The sequence below is a fragment of the Acanthisitta chloris genome, unplaced genomic scaffold, assembly GCF_000695815.1.
Source record: "Acanthisitta chloris isolate BGI_N310 unplaced genomic scaffold, ASM69581v1 scaffold7092, whole genome shotgun sequence".
NCBI lineage: Eukaryota > Metazoa > Chordata > Aves > Passeriformes > Acanthisittidae > Acanthisitta > Acanthisitta chloris.
The window spans coordinates 28,910-50,116 of NW_008658800.1; the positions used below are offsets into that span (position 1 = coordinate 28,910).

A 21,207-nucleotide genomic window follows, 5' to 3' on the forward strand; every position below is an offset into this window, starting at 1 on the left:
GCCCAGAAAGGGGTCTTTCCATTTTAGGTGAATTTGGAGAATGAGAGAGAGAGAGAGAGAAGGTCGCTGCTGTGACAGGCATACTCAGTTGCCTTGACATCTTACTAGACTTTGCACCTCAGCTATTGGGAAGCAGCATTGTGTGCTAAATATTTTGGCCCACAGTTACACCAATGAAATCAGGTATCATTATTTGCTTCATTAATATGTCTATCCTAGTCTTCCCAAGTCATTTTTTTGAGGACATGAACATCTCTTTTCAGCTTGCAGATGGGTAAGTTCTGCATCAATAACCCAGGAGCTATTACAAATGCGAATGTTTGGCATTCTCACGAGTGCTCTGGGCAGAAAGTGTGAACTAGCCCATGAGGCTGGAAAAGATAGCAAAGCTCATTCAGCTGTGCTTGCATCTCTAGTCTGTGTTGTTTCCTGTGGCATGCATTTGATGAATTTTAATTTGAATGTCATGATTTTCATTGAATGACAGACGGAGCTTACTGAGTGCAGGGCTGAAGAGCCACCTCAGTGGGAGTTTCAGCAAGGGCAGTTACAGATTTTTCTTATGAGCTCCCTCTGGTGTTTTGTCCAGCCCCAGAGAACCTGCAGTTTGGCAGAAGAATGTAGAGTTACAAAGTGGTGTTTTGGAAGGTTGACTTGGATCCATTCCATATAGAAACATCTTTGGCTAGTTCTACAATTCCTGATCCTTCTGCATCTTTGCTAAAGTGAATGGAAAACCTGGAAGGATGAGCAAGTACTCACTTGGGTCAGGAAGCACATGAGACTGAAACTCAAAGAGGAACAGATGTCTTCCTAGTGTTCCATCCCAACTTTCCCCTCAGTCCTCACCATTTCTCTGGTCGCTGTGAAAGGCCATGTTAGCAGCCAGACCAAACTGCTTCCTTAGGACACAAGAAGGTTTGGAAGGCATGAGGCATGTATCTGTGGCAACAGAGCAACTTCTGTTCAGCCTCCCAAAACTCTACTCAAGCCCTGGGGAGATTCTGAAGGTTCCTGTGGAGGACAGGTTCATTCCCCAAGTGCTCTACAAGACAGCCCTGATGCAATCACTGTATAGAGTATTTCTTACCTGTTTGGTGGGGGATCAGACCCAGGAGGTGGCCTAGAGGAGAAGACTTGCTGTATGAGTAAAATATTTCCTTGGTTGAGGAAGACATTTGCATGTGGTTTCTGGTGAGCATTTATTCGAGGTGGCTATGCCAGGGAGGAATTTGGTGTCCTTGCAAAGTTTGCTTCATTCAAGGATGCATTTCAGAGCAGGTCTATGCCAGAATCTGGTCTATAAATACTTTGAACAAATTAAAACTCCCCTGCTCTTAGTAATCCAGGACACGGGTATTCTAATGGAGAGTGGGTTTCTCATCAAGGGATACCCAGATCTCACCAGTTTCACTTCAGAGTCTTGAAAAGTTGTAGGTTTAATTGCTTAACACTGTTTCACGTGATTTTAAAGCATCAAGGAGAATAGTTGCTAAACTCAAGTTTTACCTAGTGTCATGCAGAGGTCTGTGACTAGTAGTCAGCCTGCACTTGGTTAAAGCTTAGGGATGTTCCATGTGTTGGTGGAGCATTGCCAATCTTTGTGAATATCTTGAATTTGAAAATAAAAAAATCATGTACCAGATGTAAATTTTCAGTACTTGGGCATTGAGCAAAAACGTTTCAAGCTTGGGGTGTGCTTGTTTTTCTCTGATGCTTGTATGACTGAAATTACTTAGGCTACATCTGGATTGATGCTGGGCTAAATGAAGCAGAGGATCAAGGCCTAGGTCTCTGTGCTGCAGGCCTTTCTGGAGCTTTGAACAAGCCTCAGTGCCTTAACTAGGTCTTCTGACAGCTGGTGCTGTATATACTGAAACTTGTAACATCCAACTGACTCCTCTTAAACACCCAGCCAAACCCTGGGCTCCACTTTGACTAATGGGCTCAGGAGAGGAAAAAGAGGCAGCAGGCAAGAAAGCTCCTTGGATATTGGTTATACTCAGATTTTCATCTTTGCTCCTTCTGATCGGGGCGTTTTCAAAGTTTCCTTCCTGAAAGCTCAGGAGTAGAGGAGAATAATCATTTCTGGTTTTACAGTTTGCAGTTTAGTAAACCACTAGTTCAACTTGTGTGTTCCCTCTGGAGCAGAGCATAGGGCAGTGATGTCAGGATGCAACCTCTGAAAATAAAAAAGGAATTAATAACAGACGAACAAACAACTGCTTGCTCTATCTTTTCCTGATATTTTGCATGCCATTTAGATTGTAATGAAAGCAGCAATAATTTGCATCTCTAGGTCTGCTTATTGCTTCCAAACAAGTAGCCTTTTATTTAGTTCTTTGTTTTTGTTTATTCATTTATTTATTGTGTAGCTGAAGCTTTTCATATGCTAAATAAAGCAACAGGGAACCTTAGACCCAGGCATGTTAAGATTTCCTCAGATAGGACATTTGCCTTCAGAGTCAAATGCACTTTAAACTGTTGCTCAGTATGAAATTATAAGAGTAAATTTAACCAAGCAGCATGATGCTTTCATATTTTTGCCCACAGTTTCTGGCCCTGAGAGACCAGTCTTTCCCTTTTCTTGCTTCCATGTCCTATGATTTATCATAGAGCAAGGACAGCAGAGGTAATGTGGTTTCATGGTATGGGGGAAAATGCCACCTTAATCCTGTGCTGGATATAAGGAATCTGATTTTCATCTTGTGTTCAGTGTAAATTGTGGTTAGCTTTGTTTGACCCAGCTGAACTGCTCTTCTCTGTGTGAGGTAAATAGTCCCCTAGTCTGCTCTGAATTTCAGTGCAGAAGGTACAGCTTAGTGCTTCTGTGTCTCAACTGGCCTATTTAGAAATCACCATTTCCTATCATGGCAAATGGAAATCTTATGAGATTCTCAAGACCCCCATTATGGACTGCTGGCTTCACTGAGATTCGGTGGAAGTGAGCCAACAGGCTCTAAAGCAAGCATTGTTGGAGTTGAATATCTCAACAAATTCTATTCATACCCCTGAATAAGAGGTGGATATATCTTCACAAGGACCCAAGTTCCTTTTGTGTCTTCTGGCAGTTCAGCTTGTGAAAATATGCATGGATCTCTGGTAGCTGGAATGATAAAGGAAAAGCAATTTGCATATTCTTATTGAATACAGAGACCAGCATTCATTTACAAGACAAAGCAGCATAAACCTAGGTAATGAATGCAAATGAAAACTTGAAAAAGGCAACATTAATTGGTAAATTTTAATTACAAAGTTGTATTATGACACAGTAGCCAGCCGTGGGTCTCACTTGGTTTTCTGTATTTAATAGTATTGTCTTTCATCTGCACTGGGGTAAAGAAAACTGTTGGGAGTAGATTTTTTCTCAGACCTGCTATGTTGTCATGAAACTTGTATGCTCAGGCAGAAAAGCACCCTCAGAGAGCAAAAGGCAGGTCTGGGGCTGCAGTGTGGGCTGCAGGCACTGGGCTATAGCATGATTGGATAAGTCTTCTCATTTATTTGTTGTTCTGTTCCTGTTTTCTTGTTTACCTTCATTTCATTTTTGTTTTCAGTTGACATGTGGTCAGTAGGGTGCATCATGGGAGAAATGATTAAAGGTGCTGTGTTGTTTCCTGGCACTGATCGTATCCTTCCTAGCAGCCATTCTGGCCTCAGTAGGTACTTCCAACCCTTTCCCTTTCAACCTCCTCCTGCTAGAACTAGTGCTGACATACATCTGTCCTGTACCTAAAGGGCTGGGTTAATTCCCACTGCAAAATCCCTGCAAACCAAAATGTCAACAAACCATTACTGCCACTCAACAAAAGCCTTAGGTGGAAACCACAGTAAGTATAGCATAAGGAGATGGAAAACAACGTCCTACATGGTTCATCAGACTTGCTCTCTGCAGCCAGTGACCGCAGTTTTGTTGTTATAAATGTCTCTTTATTAATTTGGTGCGGGGTGTGTGGGGGTGTGTGTTTCATAAATGAGGGGTTTGAAGTCGTAGCAGGGTAGGCACCAGTCACTGTTTACCTTTGGGTGATATATAAGAGGTTCTGCATTTTAGATACATTTCTGCATGTCTGATTAACTCAGATATGACTTATAGAAATGCCTATTTTTTGGTCTGGTTGCTCTGCAAGTGGTATTGAAATAGAAAAGTAGGAAATGGCTTCAGGTTGGGGACAACTTCTTCTCAAGACTAAAATTATCACTTTTAGCACTTTAATGACTCAGAAGGCTGGGAATTTCTTTGGAAATTGTTGTAGCAGGCTGTCATCTTTTTTTTTTAAGTACATGTAGGTATTATGTGAGAGCAGAATGTATTCTTGGCATCAACAAGAAGTGATTTATAGATAAGCACATGAAATCAATGGACAAGAGGAGAAAGCAGACCAGGTATATGTTTGTTTTCCTTAGAGACCATCCTACAGTTAGGGCTGAGGCAGTCACAGTTCCGATTTTGTCTGATGCTTTATTAAAGCTTTGATATGCACTTCATTATATATCAGATTGTGAAACAGCTTCTTGTGCACAACAGCAACTGAGCTCTGTGCATGCTTGGCCTAACTCCAGTGATTCACGGTCCATAGAATGACAAAATTGGACATGACCTGTGTACAAGTTTTCCTTGTGGCTTGAACTCTGTATTTAGATGACAGAGGAGTTTCCAGGCATTATTCATTTTTATGCAACTTTGTCTGAATGTATATACATACACATAGTTATCAATTTAGTTCACCACTTCATTTTTGCCCTCATTCACTCTTTAAAGGGTTCAACATTTTGATCCAAATATGGGGAAAGTATCTGATGAGCACTAAAAGAGATGAAAATAGGCAATTGTATCATTAATATTTTCACAGCCTTGTCTACTAAGATTCCACTCTGTGTTTTGTCCAAAATGCTGGGTGAGCATATGCATACTGAAATGAACAATACACTTTCTGTGTGTTTTCATGTGATCTGGAGATCATCTCCTCTGTATATGTGAAAGTAAACCCTTCCCTTCTATGTGCTGATGGAAATCATTAGCATGTATTTGTGCTCCAGAAGATTTAGCCCAGGCTGTGCTTGTGTTTGCTGTGAATGTGGAGTGAGAAATCTACGTGTAGGGGTTAGCATCCTTCAGTGTTGTAGTTGGAACTGGTTTTATGTTCATAGACTTCCGTTTTGTAAGCCATAATTTAAAGAAGTCCCCAAATAAGTACAAAAAGAATTGAATATGTCTTAAATAAGCACTTCCAAAAACTGGTTTCTTTGACAAAGCTGCACACTTGTTAAAAAGAATTGTGCAAAGCCTCTATAATTAAACCATTGTGTGCTGTCTATTATTGCAATAACCCACAGAAATCAGCATTACCAGCTGCTGATTTGCTTGGGATTGGTCTGCAATTGAGTTCATGTTCTTCATTTGTATTTATACTACATTACTAAACTTGCACTGTGTTTTACGTACCTCTCCGCTTTTCTTCTGCTGTTCCATGAGTGCCTATTCTGTGCAGAGAGGACGAAGCTGTTGCTTGCTTTCAGGCTGCTGAGCACTTCTCCTCAAAGCCACCTCTTCTCCAAATCCATCCCCCCCAGCCCTCCCCTGCTGCTGAGCAGCCACTAGCCAGGGGTTTAGCAGTTCTGGCTCCTCTGCCCATCTGTGCAGCTGAAAACCAGGCAGAAAGCTGCAAGGTCAGACTCAGCTGCCGAGATTGATGACCTCGTGGCATCTTCTTCCTTAAACCTGCACAGAAAATGCTTACAATTGCTGTAATAAAGATTATTTCTTCAGCCCAGTGATGGAGTTGGGCAGCTGCCTAATTCCATCAGCAGGGGCTATAATCCCTAAGAGTTTGAGGGCAGCATACTTATTTAAGTGTAGGAGCAAGAGTGATTAGGCATCTGTTTCTCTTAAAAAGTTTCCTCTTCAACATAAAATGGATGTAAAATGGGTTAAGACTGGCAGTGTACCAGAATCTGCTATCAGCAAATTTTTTCTTAATAGGCAGTGCTTCATTTCCCAACCACACTGTGATTTGAGGAGTATTTAATACTAATGTGTGTCAAATTTTATGCATAAATAACTATGAAAAGCGGTTTTGAAGCTGGAAGATTGAATATTCATGAGAAAGCACTGTCAATCATATATTTGACTGCAAAATTTACTCTTTGCCATTTTCCAGCAGTTAAGGAGTGTAGGTCATTTGATACTGTTACTGTTTACACAACAAAATGGTCCATTCAGCTAAAGTAAAAAACTGCAGCAAAATTCACAAGTGGAAATGCAGAAAATGCCTCTGAGTAAGTGCAGAGTGGAATGCTAAGCTAGGCTGCAGCTCCATTCCACTCCTGTAATCCCTTTGAATTCACTGCAGTCACTTGGGTGAAGCTGAGAACAAGACCCACCTCTGTTCTTTTTAAAACTCCCAATTTTGAAGGATCCTGTGCGTGTACAAAATCCTCATGGTCTTTACTGATCCTTGAAATTTTACTGTTTCTCTACCATTTTTGGTGTATGCGTGTGATGCAGTTACTTTTTAAATTTCATGTGAAACTTCTTTTCAAGGTTGACAGCAGTAGTTCTGCTTTTAAAAAAAAGCTATTATTAAGAAGCTGGATATACTTGTGCCTCAGTCAAGGAGGAAATGGTGACATGATGTGTTGTGTTGGCTCAGCAGCAATGTGAAAAGCTGATTGTACCTGTGAGTTGACTCTTGTTCCATGTGTTCTTCTCAAAATTTTATGAGGGGAGACTGTAACTCTCTTCTCATCACTGCACGAATGATCTGAAGGAGTTAAGAAGGTGCCTTAGCCCCTGGTGAGCTGTGAAAGTAGTAGCTCTGTGCTCTTTTTATCCACTGAATGCATTTCAGGCAGATGAAGACAAATGTGCCTTTAAATCCTGTGGCTGGGAAAGGCTGGGGACACGAGTATGTGTTCTGTAGAGAGATGTGAGGTTAGCATGATGTACGAATCACAGATGTCTGTAGAAGTTGCAACTTACACAGCTTTATCGTACAACTCCAGTCATGCTCCATGTCAGAGATTGTGATACAGAGGTTTTACAATTCATTTAGAAGGTGTTTAATAATGCTAATGCATTAGGTACTAGGTACATCATCATCATGCATCCAACTGTGCATGTTACAAAGACAGTGTACCACGGCAGAAGGTTCTAGAAGCCTAGAAACAGAGGAGTACTACAAGTACATAGTACAGTGGCAAGGAGATGTTGGTGAGGGAAACTGTGGTATTTATCCAGGGGCAAGATTGTAATCCTGTCCTACGATATTGACACAGACTTGCTGGTCTCTTGCCTTTCTTGCCTGATTTCTTGTGCTTGAGGAATGTCAGCTCTTGTGCTCTATGAAAAGTGTCCTTAATGATCTGCCAGCTCTGTTATGCTCCCTTGTCCCTGAGGGCAGTTTTCCAGGAGGTCCTAATGATTAACTCCTTGAAGAACTGGAATTTTGCTTCCTGAAAATTCAGGGTCCTGATTTTATTCTTTGCCTGACCCGTATCCCTCAGGACTGCAAACTCCACAAGTGCATGGTCACTGCAGTCCAGGCCACCTTCAGTGGACTTTAGTGGTGTCTTGGCAGTGCTGGGTTAACAGTTGGCCTCGATGATTTTAAAAGGTCTTTTCCAATCTAAACATTTCCATGATTCTATGAAATTTCTCCTGGAAGTTGTTGGGCATCAGTCTTACTACAGCTCTTTTGAGCTTTTCTCCCAGTGCCAATAGTGGCAGCAGATGTGTTTGTAGAGGGAGCTCTCCAGCCATGAACAGATTTGATGAGCTTGGACTTCAGCTGAGCTGCTGAAAAAAACGCTGGGCAGAACTTCAAAGCTATGTTATGGAACTAAGAAGATAAACAAGACCTTTCTGAGCTTTTTTAGTTTTGACAACTAAATTTCAGAAGACAACCAAGATCATTCAGGATTCTCAGAGTTAAAACTCACTCCCTCAGACCTTGTGTGGAGACTCAGTGCTCAGAAACTGAAGAACATGTCCAGTGTGAGACAAAGAAAACAGACAGAACTACTGTAAGCCATCAGTACCTTGAAGGACATTTTTTGGCCATTTCATTTCAACAAAACCAAAACAGTATTTTTCAAGCCCCATATTCTAAAACAATAGTAGTTCATCTTTTGACAGACTCTTTTCAGGCATAGAGTTAATTTACTTACAAATTTCGCATCAAATGGAACCGAACTGCTGGTGAAAAGCAGAGCGGCAAAATTTAGGTCATCTCTAAAAATATTTTCAGTATTATTATTAATTCAGTATACATATTTTGCCTAAAACCTCTGTCTAGGTTCCATAAATAAATGCTGCTGCATTGAGCCAGAATGATCTACAAAGAAGTCTTAGATTATGCATTGTAGCTGGTCCAGCTGTATCTGTACACATGTCATTATAGCAATGACCTTAATCTCTTTTTAAGAGGTGGGTTTATACTTTCTAGGATGAGTACAGAAATTCTTTTTGCATGCACCAGAGAAGATCTCAATGACTGCCACAAGGATTTCTCTATTTTAATCTGCTTTACGCAGAAGGTGCAGGGACTGTTCTGTCAACATAAGAACAGCTTATTGGAAACTGTTCTAACAAACTTTCTAGTACATTTTCTTGGTCAAGTAATCTGAACTGATGAAAAAATGACACAGAGACTGCAAAAAGTTTGCATCAAAGTCTATTGTAGTCTTACCTTTTAGAACAAGTTCAGATTTCTTGGTTACAACAGTAAGCAAAATAGCATTTTGTGGTTTTCAGGGTATTATTGGCAGTTAGAAATCATAAACTCCTTAGGAAAAGCAGCTTTGTGTGTTTGCGCAATAAATTAATTCTGCTTTAAATCTGAGATGAGAATGATACTCTGTTTGAGAAGTAACTTCTTTGGTCTGGTTTCTCCATGCTCAGTGAGCAGTGATTCCACTGAAACACTGATGCTCATGGAGAAATCACCAAAAAAAAATAAAAGATGAGTGCCCAGGCTGTGAAATCCCACTCCCAATACTTGTACAGCACCATAAAATGGATGAGAGATGGTCCATTCTCTCCTTAATTATTGTCAGTACAGCAATGTAACTGGTAGAAGTGTTCGTACTAAACACAAGTTGTTTGAAGTTTGACAGTGTACTAGCAACTTATAACTTTACCTTTGAAAAACTGCCAGGGGGAGGCAAATATAGGGAACATGAGGACACTCGCTCTTATCTAGTACTTTAACTCACTTCATGCAGTTTCCAAGGAAATATGCAGTAGAAAATGTAGCCTTCAAGACCAAAGGCTGTGCAGCCAAGTTTTCAATCACTTGCCTAGCAGAAGAGTTTCAGAAGTACAGAAGACACTATTTGGCAGAAGACACATTTTATCAATCCTGAATATGTAGGAATGTTGAAGCGATTCCTCATGGTATGGATATGTGTTTATTCTTCATCTGAAATGGTCTCAATATGTTTTCCTATTACAGGAAATTATGTTGTTGACAACTGAACTATTGCATATTTATTATATTTTCACATTTTTGTTTTCCTCATTGTTTAAACTTTTCTCTTTGCTGACTTCCCATCCTTTGGGTTATGTATACTGCTTTTGCTTCTTGGAAGTCAGAGGAAATTTAAAGATAGAATGGATGTAAAAGATTGGAAGAGTAAGTTTGAGCTGAAGGTTGCTGGAGTTGACTCAGATGACATAGACTGATAGACAGATGAGTATATAGAAAGGTTTATGCAGCTGAACACTGCAGAACTTCAAGGCCAAAATTTGTCTTTCAGTAAAGAGTGGGAGGTTGAGTAACTGTTAACCGTCACAAAAACTCATTTGGAAAGGGCAAAAGGAGCTTCTGAATAATTACACAGATGAAAAGACAGAATGGTTCTGTTTTCTCATGATTGAGGAGCAAGAGCCACCTTACAGTTTCCAGGAACTTGGGGAGTCTAGTTCTTGATTTCATATCCAAATTGTTTCAGGTACACCTGAGATACAGGAGCAAACTGTTCTTGGAAACACTTATCAAACCCACACCAGCTCCACTGACTGTAACCACAGAAACAAACATTTTATGATTTTGCTCTATCACTCAGATCCTACTTCTTATACAGGCTCCTGTGTGGCTCTTACAAACATCTGTAATGTTGCAACAGTTGTGTCTTATAATGCTTGTGGTTGCCCCATCTCTGGAAGTGTCCCAGGCCAGGCTGGATGGGGCTTCGAGCAACCTGCTCTAGTGCAAGGTGTCCCTGCCCATGGCAGAGGGGTTGGAACTAGATGATCTTTAAGGTCTCTTCCAATCCAAACCATTCTATGGTTCTGTGATTTCGTTGCTGCTGTGTAAGCACAGATGCTCAGCAACTGAATGAAATGCCAGCTAAAAAAAAGAAAAAATGGTGTTTGAAACTTTTATTTAAGGTGTCACCATAAATGTGCACCCAAGAGGTTAATGAGAGCTGCACAACCAACACCACTGTCTCCTAACTTCTGAATGATTAATGGTAATCCTCTGAAGTGATTTTCTCTGTGCTGCATAGTATTTTTACTATCACCACATGTTCTATTATAGCATATAAATAGCAACAACTGCTCTAAAAGTCGCAAAATATTTTCTGTTGCAGTCTAATTTGTACAAATGCCACATTCTTCTCAAAGCTTTCACCTTGGCACAGAAAATGCTCTACATTTGCTGTCTTGTCAGATGGCAGCATTTTCCATTTCTTTTGTGTGGGTTTCTTTTGTAAGCTGTGTTGACATCAGTATGTAAATTATGGGACCGTGGGGAAAATATGAATGTGACACTGATGTCTCCCACAGTGAAGCTGATTAGTTTGGTTTTTAACAGATTTGTTTATAAAAGAAAGGTCCAACTTAAAAAAAAAAAAAAAATCATCAGTTTGAGCCATCAAGTTTTGTGCCACAGTTTTGTGTTGGGGAAGGAAATACACAGCTGCTCATAGTAATTATTCTAATTTCAACAAGCTAGGAGATCAAAAAATTGCCTGAAGCACTGCAGTTAGTTTTTGTTGGTGGAACATGCAAATTTAAGGAGAAAACTATTAGAAAGGTAATTCCCTTAAGATTCTGAGATTGAAAAGAGGTAAACTTACCCTGTCTGTGTTACAAAGGAAGATCCCCATGTCCATTTGGTTTTTGTCATGCCTACCTTCATAAAAGCAAGATTTGACATGTCCTAGTTCTAACTATCTCCAGAAGCTGCACATTTAGCCAGGAAGAGCAAATCCTGCTCCAGAGCAGTAAAACTAGTGCAGATGTGCTGCTTAACTGGTGAAGAAAGTGCTGTCCAGTATTATTCTGGGCAGGGCAGCATCATTCCCCACCATCACCACCACTATCCAGCACAGTTCCAAAAGCATTTGGGCAGAATTCCTTGTGCTTACCGCATCAGTCCATAGATACTCTCTGAGGAGGATCTTAGAGAAAGATTCCTTTTTCAGGAGAAAAAACATGAGTGATTACATTAAGTTATTTGTGTCACAGTACAACTAAAACATCCTATGGCAAGCAGTAACTCCTCCTGCAAAACCTTACTGTGGAACATAACAAAATATAATCCTTCGTTCCAAAAAAAGAAGGAAAAAAGAAAAATTATTGTCATTTTGAGGCTAGGTAGCTTAGGTACAAAGACAGTAATTTCTTGTCTGAATGTAATTCTTTTTAATCACAAGTCATTACTTTGTACACTGTAGAAATGCTCTTAATATTTTCTGTTTGAACAGCTAAGTATTATAAATTTTCCTGTACAGCTAAGCTCCATTTCCTTATAGCTGTTTGGAAATTTGCAGAAATGTAATTTAGCTGAAATTTGCAGGACAACTCAGTGACCAAAATGCTGCTTCTTAATTCACACTTCTGAAACACATTGCATCAATGCACACAGAAACATAAACACTGGTAAACATTCTCCTGTACCTCTAAATAGATGATTTTATTGTGGAATCTGATTTTTCCAGTAGAAACACTTCTTTGTTCATTCAAAATATGATTTTCTCATTAGGAGTTTTATGCCTTTGCTTTTGAAAAATATGTCTCAATCTGTAGTTCAGCTTCTGGTTATCTTCCGAGTAAATAAACAGGTATTTAGAGAGCAAAGGAGAATAAGCCTTAGGACAATAGAAGAGTGAAAAGAGAAAAGGTGGTGGGTAAGCTTCAGGCAACCTGAGGTCTCAATGATAAATCTTCATTCAAAATATCCACATTTTTGAACTATTTTCTTAAATTTTTGCTGGAACTCGGTATGGCCATCTCAATGTTAGTAAAAATGCCACAGTGTTAGTGCCAGAGACAAGCTAATAAATCCAGGTGGGATCCCTTCTTCTGTCTTAAATCATACAGATGTTATTGTGAATAGCTGACACATTTTCCTTGATCCTGCTTGAGGCAAGGGACAGCTGAGATGACTCCAGCAACTTTAAAGCAGACATTTCATCATTTTCCAGAGTTTTGAGGTATAATTCTTTCCAAGTTTCAGTCTGTCCAACATTTGTTTAATTTCAAAGGGAAACACAGGACCTTCTGTTTTTCTTCTTGAAGGCTTTTATTCACTCAAATACAGGTTAATTTTTTTTTTTGCCTGGGAAATTCCTGTCAGAGTTATGTGATCATTAACTCATCGTACCATTTATCCAACTGATATGCAGGTAACATCTCTAGTTACAATCTCCCATTGGCTGATGTCACCTACAGTAGATTTTGATTCACATGAGTACCCATAGTACCATTTGTTTGCTGCAGAACTGTTGAAGCTAGAGAAAGCTGCTCAACTTTGCTTTGTAAGTAGACCTCAGTTTTGGGGGTTTTTTTTTTCAAAACAGAGGTACCACAACTGGTGACTGTTTAAAACATTAGAGTGAAATGGAGCCAGACCACTATTTGGCAAGAATGTTACTACATTCTTGCACCTTTTCATGTATTTGATCTCAGAATATAACCCAGTGCTAGTAAGGTCTAGGTAAGTGGAGTAACAGTACTAGAGCAAAAATGTGTGTCCATCTGACTAAAAAAGCTTTGTCTTTACCTTTGTTGGGCATGGTTTTGTTACTGCTATTATTAGGACAAAAACAGGTCCTGAGTGCTCCATCATGGTAATTGTATGTGTTTGTGTGTGTATATGGATATAGATAAAGACCAATTGAATGTATATGGGTTTTGGCAGTATATGAGCAACATGAATCAGAAATAAGACACTAAAGAAACACAATGATCCATTCAGATCATTCAGTTCATTAAAACCAATCCCTGAAGTTGCTGTGACATACAGCCTGACCTTTTGGCTCTTGGTGCAAGCCAAGCAAAAGCTGCAGTGCTGTCCTCCTGCAAATCTAGTCAAGGAGCAGAACGTGGTGGCTCTGATAGCTCCCTTTGACTTTGGCTCTCATTTTTACACTGATGATTCCATCTCTTAAAATCTTCCAGTCCTGTGTGATAGTCTGTGTGTCTGTTGTTTCTTAGTGAGAACTTTTCTGTCAACTTAGAAGAAATGTGTGCAGAGGGCACTGGCTCATTGTCTATGGATTTTCTTTCCCCCTACTCCATCACCACTGACAGTGATTCCCACCATGTAGGCCCTTTTTCACTTACATCTAGAGCATCTTACTACATTTTCCCCCTCAACATGTGCAAGTCCCATAATATTCTATAATCTCAAAGTTCTCTCTTCTTTGGCCTTCACTGAATGCCTGAGAGATGGTTAACCTGCTCTGTACAAGTAGCTTCTGGCTTCTGCTTTGAAGCAAGTCCTGTATTTGGCCCTCACTGTTTGTCAAACAGCCTTCCCTCATTCCACACAGGCGATGCTTCCAGTGATGATTTTATAACTTTGCTTTCTCACCCATTGAGCTTCTCTTGGCACAACTAACAGCACCTCCATTTCTGTATTCTCTGTTCTTTACAAAGCATTTACACACTCTGTATTCCTAAGTTCTTCAGAAAGAATTGCTTCTGAAATAATTCAGCCAGCAACCAGGGAGGTGTGTTAGCTTGAATACAAGTTTCAAATGTCAATCCACTTTATTTTCTAACAAAAGGTTGAATGAAATATTCAGGCTATTCTTTGAGCAGTTGTAGCCTTGGATATCTTTATTTCTGTTGAGAAAAAGATATTTTTCATGAACACCAGATAAGTTACATAATACCTATGGAGTGTGTGTGTGTGTGTGTGTGTGTGTGTGAGAGAGAGAGAGAGAGAGAGAGAGAGGTTGTTCTACATAAATCGTTGCTCTAGTTTAAAAAATGGAAGTTATTCAGAAAAATATTTACAGACTGCTGCTATTTCCAGCAACCAGTTGAAAATAAAATTACTCAAATACTGTTTCAGCATAGTTAAAGCATATGTTTAAATTGTTTTCCTTCCTTTAAACAGTTTTTATTAGTAAACCTGCAATTTTTAAGTGAATTATTGGATTTTTCTTCAAATAAAACAGTGCAGGTGAATCACAATTAAGTCTGTCTTGACTTTTCAAGGTATGTAAATATAGTGTTTCCATTTCTCTTAACCAAACCATTTTCTTAAAAAATCTGAAACTGCTACTGCAACAAAGATCTATTTTTTGCTTGACTTCAGTATTTTTTCTTGTTACCTTCATTTTGTTGATCTGATTTCTCTCCTTTGTGAGGAACTGTCTTTAGTATTCAGGAAACTCCTCCACACTTACGACACTCATGACAATAATAACCTAGAAGTATAATTTTAAAAAAAAATTCTGTGCTGAAATGCTTTGAAGGTTTGTCTTTTAAAAGCCTTTAACTTCCAGTGTGTTAACAAAACTCCCTTCATCATAATTCCTTAGCATCAATGTACCCATGGCTGCATGTGCTCTTTGGGTTTTTTTCCATGTTGTCATCAGATTCCTAACTCTGTGAATTGTCTGAGCCAGTGTGATGTAGAGATGGTACTGATCATTTGCTTTCTCTTTTGGCACAGCAAGTCTTGTTCTGAACATGACTGGAAGAGCTATATACCTATCAGATGCCTAATTGCAATCACAAGAAAACTAGCAAATCAACACCAGAACAACAACAAAAAAAAAAAGCTCAGTACAAATTGCCTGTAATAGAATTTATTTTTAAGCATGAGAGCCTGTTTCTTATTAGTAAAAGTTTAGTAGTGCAGCTGTCACATTTTCGGTTTAGGGGAAACATCTGTCTACACCTGTGCATCACTTGTCTCTAGAAAATGAGTCCTGGTGCATTCTGACAGTATCAAACAAGTTACTTTGCAGGGTTTGCTGGTTGGCTGGAATTAGAAAAATTAGCACCAATAAAGTTACTGGAGAGAGTAAGCAAAGCAGATGACTTGAAGGTGACTTTTTTCCCATGAAGAGCTTCTTTAAGTCAGGTGGGTCTGACTCTGCAGAGACTGAACAGAGAGAGCAGATGTGCACGATGTTCTTCCAGGCTGTGCCTGTGAGCTCAAGGTGATGTGGTGGCAATTACCTGCATGTAAAAAAAGGGAGTGGAAGTCATTGGACTGCAAGTTTTTAAAAGAATGGTAACAAGTGTTGACTCGAAGAGTGGAAGCTGTGTATCTTCCAGTGGTGGTGGGTTTAGGATTGCACAATGTCCTCAAGTAAATATAGTTGCGTGCGAGAGTTTTCCTTTTGCAATCTGCAGGACCTAGAAGCATAGTGAGAAGACAAGATAGTGACTGTAAAGATGTGATGAAGGGAGTTAAAAACACTTCTGAGGATTCTTACAGAACACTCAAATGCCAGGAGAGTACACTGGAGTTTGTGTTTTGCTTTCCTTAACTACTGGTGTTCAGATATTGATCAGTGGAATAAAGTTATTGAGCAGCTGGGAACGCCCTGTCCAGAATTCATGAAGAAGCTGCAGCCAACAGTACGGAACTACGTCGAGAACAGACCCAAGTATGCTGGCCTCACTTTCCCCAAACTTTTTCCAGACTCTCTCTTCCCAGCTGACTCGGAACACAACAAACTCAAAGGTATGTCTGACAAAGGGACGTGGTCCACTTGCGAGAGCTACAGTGCAGTGAAGGGTTTTTCCAGTTTTTCTTCTCTCTTTGCATTTCCATTTTAATGCAGTTAGAGATGAACGACTGCATGGGCTTTGTTCAGCTGAGAGGCAGCTTTTGGAAATGATTTTTAGAGATCCTGGTGCTTGGGCAGCCAAGGGAACATAATCACTGATGCATTGAGCATATCTGTGTGATGTTTCTGTACCACAAGGAATTGAGGTGTTTCTTTACTCTTGAGCTTGTAACACAAAGGAGCAGTGTAACTTCCACTGGAAGATCATAGCACTTGTGCTGTTTTGTTTTAGATGAAAAATAGCAGTTCAGCCAGATGCCTCCCTCATAGCTCTACCTTTACTAGCAAGTAGAAAGATATTGGCAACGTCAGCCAAATGATGTAGCTGAGGTTTAATATCCACTATGGGTGGATTTCTTTTTTTCCAAAAAAGAGATTTTGTAAAATTAGTTACAGTATGATTAGATATACCCCTGTATGAGAAAAGTTGCAATGATTTTAATCATATATTAGTCTTGTTTGACTTGAACAGGGCACTGACCTTCGATTGAACAGAGTGATTAATGTGTGTTTAGTAAAGAAAGCATTTTTTGTCACAGCCCTGGAGCCCCTGCAGACTTGTACTGTGTAGCAGTTCTGCAGCACTCAAGTACTTGGAGCCACTTACTATAGTGGCATGTAATGGTTTCCAATTGCTTGCAATTTGCATGTCATTACATGACCCAGAATTTTCTTCCAATTAACATCTTTCATAGCCAAGCTGCTGTCTTGGCTCTGGGAGCAACGTAAAAGGTCTGAGCAGATGCTTTTGGATACACAGAATTTTATACTCCTACTACAACACAACTGAATAATGGAATTTTCCTGGATTTGCAGCTAATGAATAGAAATGACTGTCAAATAGTGCTGTTATCTTTTGGATACAGAAAGCACATGCATTTGTGCATACTGAATGCCAGTTTTTTAGATAGACTCATAGAACAAGGAACAGTGTATTAAAAAAACCTACTTGTGCAGCATTGTATCATCCCATGCCCTGCCTAAATACTTCACCAGGATGCAATGTTAATGGTTTAATATTATATATATATATATATATGTATGTATGTATGTAGTGGAACATAGTTAAATCCACTGATTTAAACTTTATTATGTTACACAAACAAGACCAAAACAGTTCCAATGCACTTTCATACTACTATGAGTTGAGCCAAGATTTGAAATTAATGCTTTTTATGGGATGCCCTAAGATCATCCTAGTACCTAAGCTTCTTTAAAACATTTGATGCCTCACAGCAGACTAGGTGAAAAACTTTCAAACATGCAGAGCAGTTGGATGTTTTTCTGAGCCAGTATAAGAACGCCTGTAAGTTCAGGCTTTGAGTCACTAATGTCATGATTTTAGACTTTGTAATGTGAACTTTTGCTCTCTGATCCTGATTATAATCACAGGTACATCAAGCACAGTTTTCTTGGGTATATTATTCAGGCCTCTACATGGAATCTGCATGCATGTGAAATAGCATTGAAGTTTGTTAGGGGAATTACAATGATGTTAGCTGATGTTAGATGTTGAATGATGTTAGATGATGAAGGTGCTGATGTTAGCACCTTCCTAATCAATCTGACCTAAAATGATTGTTGAAGTTGTCATAAGAAGACAATGGAGCAGAAGTACATACAAACAATCTCTTAAAGGGTTGTGCTGTTGTTCTTTTCCTAACCCAGTTAACCCTCCTCTGAATGCAGTGGTTGTTGTGTACTAATACTGTGTTTCTCTGATTTCATTGTTCTAGCCAGTCAAGCCAGGGACCTTTTATCAAAGATGCTAGTCATTGACCCGGCCAAGCGAATATCGGTAGATGAAGCCTTACAGCATCCATACATTAATGTCTGGTATGACCCAGCAGAAGTGGAGGCGGTAAGTGAGGCATGACTCCTTGCTTCAGACTGCTGAATGCAAATGTGATTCACAGCTTCCTGCTGCTTTACAGCACCATGATAATGAACATGCCATAACGAAGCAATGTTGTGACTGTGGTGGTCTTGGGATTGATGTGAAATGAGATCTGTGGGGACAGGATAACTCTCTTTGTTAGATTAACTGAAAACAGATGGGAGAGGCAAAAACACTTAAAGCATGTGAAGCTATTTTCTGCTTTCTTCTAGACAAGATGAAGAAAGGATTTTTGAAACCAGTAGCTCACCTGGTTTTTCCTAGCTATAGAACTCAATCTGGCAAAACATACTGTCCTTCTCTCTAAACCTTTCTTTGTGGAAAACAGCAAACATCACTTCCTGTGTTTGTGTCCATGGACACATGTGGAGAGGAGAAGAATTAATTTTTATGAATGTGTATTAAACCAATACAAGATCCTGAAGTCAGGATTCAGGAAAAAGCTTAGCAGAACATAAATTATTCCTCAAAATGAAGCAGGGGCTCATGTGTTTTCCTGGGCCATGGTTCAATGTTCAGTATCATGTGCACTGTATGCAAACAAATGAAATCTTTCTTATAATCCTATCGTGCTCCAGACACCTCTCTGTACACCTTGGTGAGGTTGGTGTTAACAGGAGTAAGTGAAATCTGTCAGCACTTCAGTGACATAGTATAATAGGTATAGGTAGAAATTCCAAGATGTGCTCTGTAATACTGTGTATGAAAGGCATGAAAACAGCTCAGTATTTCAACAGGTTTAGAAATCTTAACTAAAATAGGAAACTGAAACCTCACAAAATTAAATCACTGCTCTTTAGCAACATGCTCCAATTCAGTCTGTGTTCTTGAAAGTGCAGTAAACTTCAAAGGTAAACAGACTGCACAAACCCTCCTTAGATTTCAAGCATATAGGAGTTTTGCAGAGGATGTTATTTAGGAGAGCTTTATTGGGCTTGGTTTTGCTATCTATAGAACCTTTAGTTTGTGTGCTCTGTTTAGTTTTCTTCAAGAAAAAAAGCTTATCAGTCTGAAGAGTAAGCATTTGTTACCCTGCAATATCTTACACTCTGGTATGTACATTTTATTTCCACATCCCTTTTGAAGATCTCGTTCCATTGCCAGACACTTTTATTGTGTTTTCATGCATTTCTTAACTCCATTTCATGGTACTACTCTGATCTCAGAACTCAGATTTGGCTGCCTCTTTAGATATGCTTTGCCTGTGAATTCAACCACAGAGAGACACTTCTGGCACAGAACAGGAAGGGAAATTGGTGCAGTGGATATTCTGATGTAATGGCTTGCCCAATTTCCAAATGTGTGTTCTTAGTTGCATTTCAGATTGAAGTACAGGTTGAATTTTTGTCCTGTCTTTCATTGCATTTATTGCAGTAATCACAAAGCAGTGGAAAACCAAACTGTCATTTCTTCCATAGTACCTCAAAGAACAGAGGACATGCTGTGAGGAACAAACAGTGCCTTTAAATGTTTAGCTTCAAGTGCTCAATATTGTCCCCGTTGTTTGGAGTTTGCATCTTTGTCTGAACTGCATGTTTTTAGATAAACCTCCGTTCTCCTTGCCCACCTGGTTCTTTGCACAGTTATTGTGTAGCTAACAGAGGCTGAACATAAGCATCCCCATCTGCTTTCTCTTGGCTTCAAAGTTTTCACTTCCAAAATGTTGTATCTCTTGTCAATACCATGCTATGGAATCATACTTTTCTCATGAGTACTTTGACAGTGAATTGTTATTGAATTGCTTTGGCAGCAATCTCTGTATGCTACAGATAGCCTTCTCCTCTTCACAGCAGGTTATAAACCAGGAAGGTGCAGGTTGCGTGCAGTGTTATTTAAATAGAAGAACATGGGATTAATATTTGGTGTATTTTGTCAGAATGCTAGGAATTCTTGAAAGAGCCTGACTTCTCTTATGCTCATTATTTTGCCAGTCTCACGTTCAGAGGGAAAGATAAACTGGAAGACTTGCTTTTTGCAATGAACAGTTTATTAAATTATAAATATCCATCTGTTCATGCTGACACACCTTCAGTGATTAGCAGTGAATCATTAACTATTTTTTGGAGAAAATTAAACGCAGTTGGATTCTCTTTGCCTCTTGATTCAGCTGTTGAATTGCTATCAGACTGTGTTTTTCTTCAGTGTCTCCAGGATGGAATAAGTTTCTCTAACAGATTATTCAGAGATTGGTGGCTTTCTGTTCTTTCTCCTGAGGTTCTCAGACTGCTACTAACTGGCAGTGCCTCTATGAGGAGTAGCTGTTACAGTGGAGACAAAGCTTTACTTGTGATTCATGTTACCATTCGTCACTTACTGCTGAATGTTTGATTTCTGCTTGGCTATTAGTTCTTTACAAGACAGCAAGGTGCCTGTATGTGGTACACTCCTTTCTTGGTAACAAAAGTGTTTTAATCATAGAATTTTAGGGGTTGGAATGGACCTTATAGATTATCCACTCCCAACCCCCTGCCCTGGGCAGGGACACCTCCCACCAGAGCAGGTTGCTCAAGGCTCATCCAACCTGGCTGTGAACACTGCCAGGGTTGGGGCAGCCACAGCCTCCCTGGGCAACCTGTGCCAGTGTCTCACCACCCTCACAGGAAAAATCTTCTTTCTAATATCTAGCCTAAATTTCCCCTCTTTCATTAGTACCCATTGTCCCTTGTCTTGTCACTGCAGCTCCTAACAGAGTCCCTCTCCAGCTTCCCTGTAGTCCCTTCAGATCCTGGAAGGAAGTACTTTTACACAGAGTGAAATCTTTCATCCTGAAGCTAAAGGTTTGGTAGTGGGATGTTTTGGAGGGTTGTTTTAGGTTTTCCATCCGTATTGTAACAAAAGGCAGGATTCCTTCCACTATCAATAACCCTGTACAGTAGGGATAACACAGAAATTAACATACAGAGGTATTAAACAAGATGGAATTTTTAGCCAGTACAGTATTGGGGAGGGGATAATTAGGTAACTTCAGCTGTCTAGTTAGATTACTCCTTCTCCCCAGTAACTGGCTGCATCAAAAGCAGCTAAGCATCTGTCGTGCAGGGTCCGTTTCGTTCCGAGGCCCAGGAGAACAGGTAACTGAAAGCATTTAATGTGACAGGAATTTTGAAGTGAGCTGTTGCAATGTCATTAAATGTCAGTGTGTGTTGGAGCAGGCAATGAAGAGCACCAAAGCCATTTCAGGGAATAAGCAGAGAATTTGGTGTCAAAGTTTAACCTGGAGGTAACAACCCTCTATGTCTGCCCAGATTTACAGCATTATAAAT

The 21,207-nt window shown here is 39.7% G+C and overlaps 1 protein-coding gene across 2 annotated transcripts in view; it reads left to right on the top strand.

Annotated features, from left to right (window-relative positions):
* The window catches only part of LOC103812215 (mitogen-activated protein kinase 10), a 48,867-nt gene that overhangs the window by 17,301 nt on the left and 10,359 nt on the right, over positions 1 to 21,207 (top strand). The window contains exons 5-7 of one of the 2 annotated variants that reach the window (XM_009085226.1): positions 3,558 to 3,629; positions 15,759 to 15,941; positions 17,784 to 17,908. In XM_009085226.1, coding sequence (XP_009083474.1) covers positions 3,558 to 3,629; positions 15,759 to 15,941; positions 17,784 to 17,908 — 380 coding nt within the window. The remainder of the gene's footprint in view (positions 1 to 3,557; positions 3,630 to 15,758; positions 15,942 to 17,783; positions 17,909 to 21,207) is intronic. The other variant, XM_009085225.1, reaches the window with a different exon arrangement.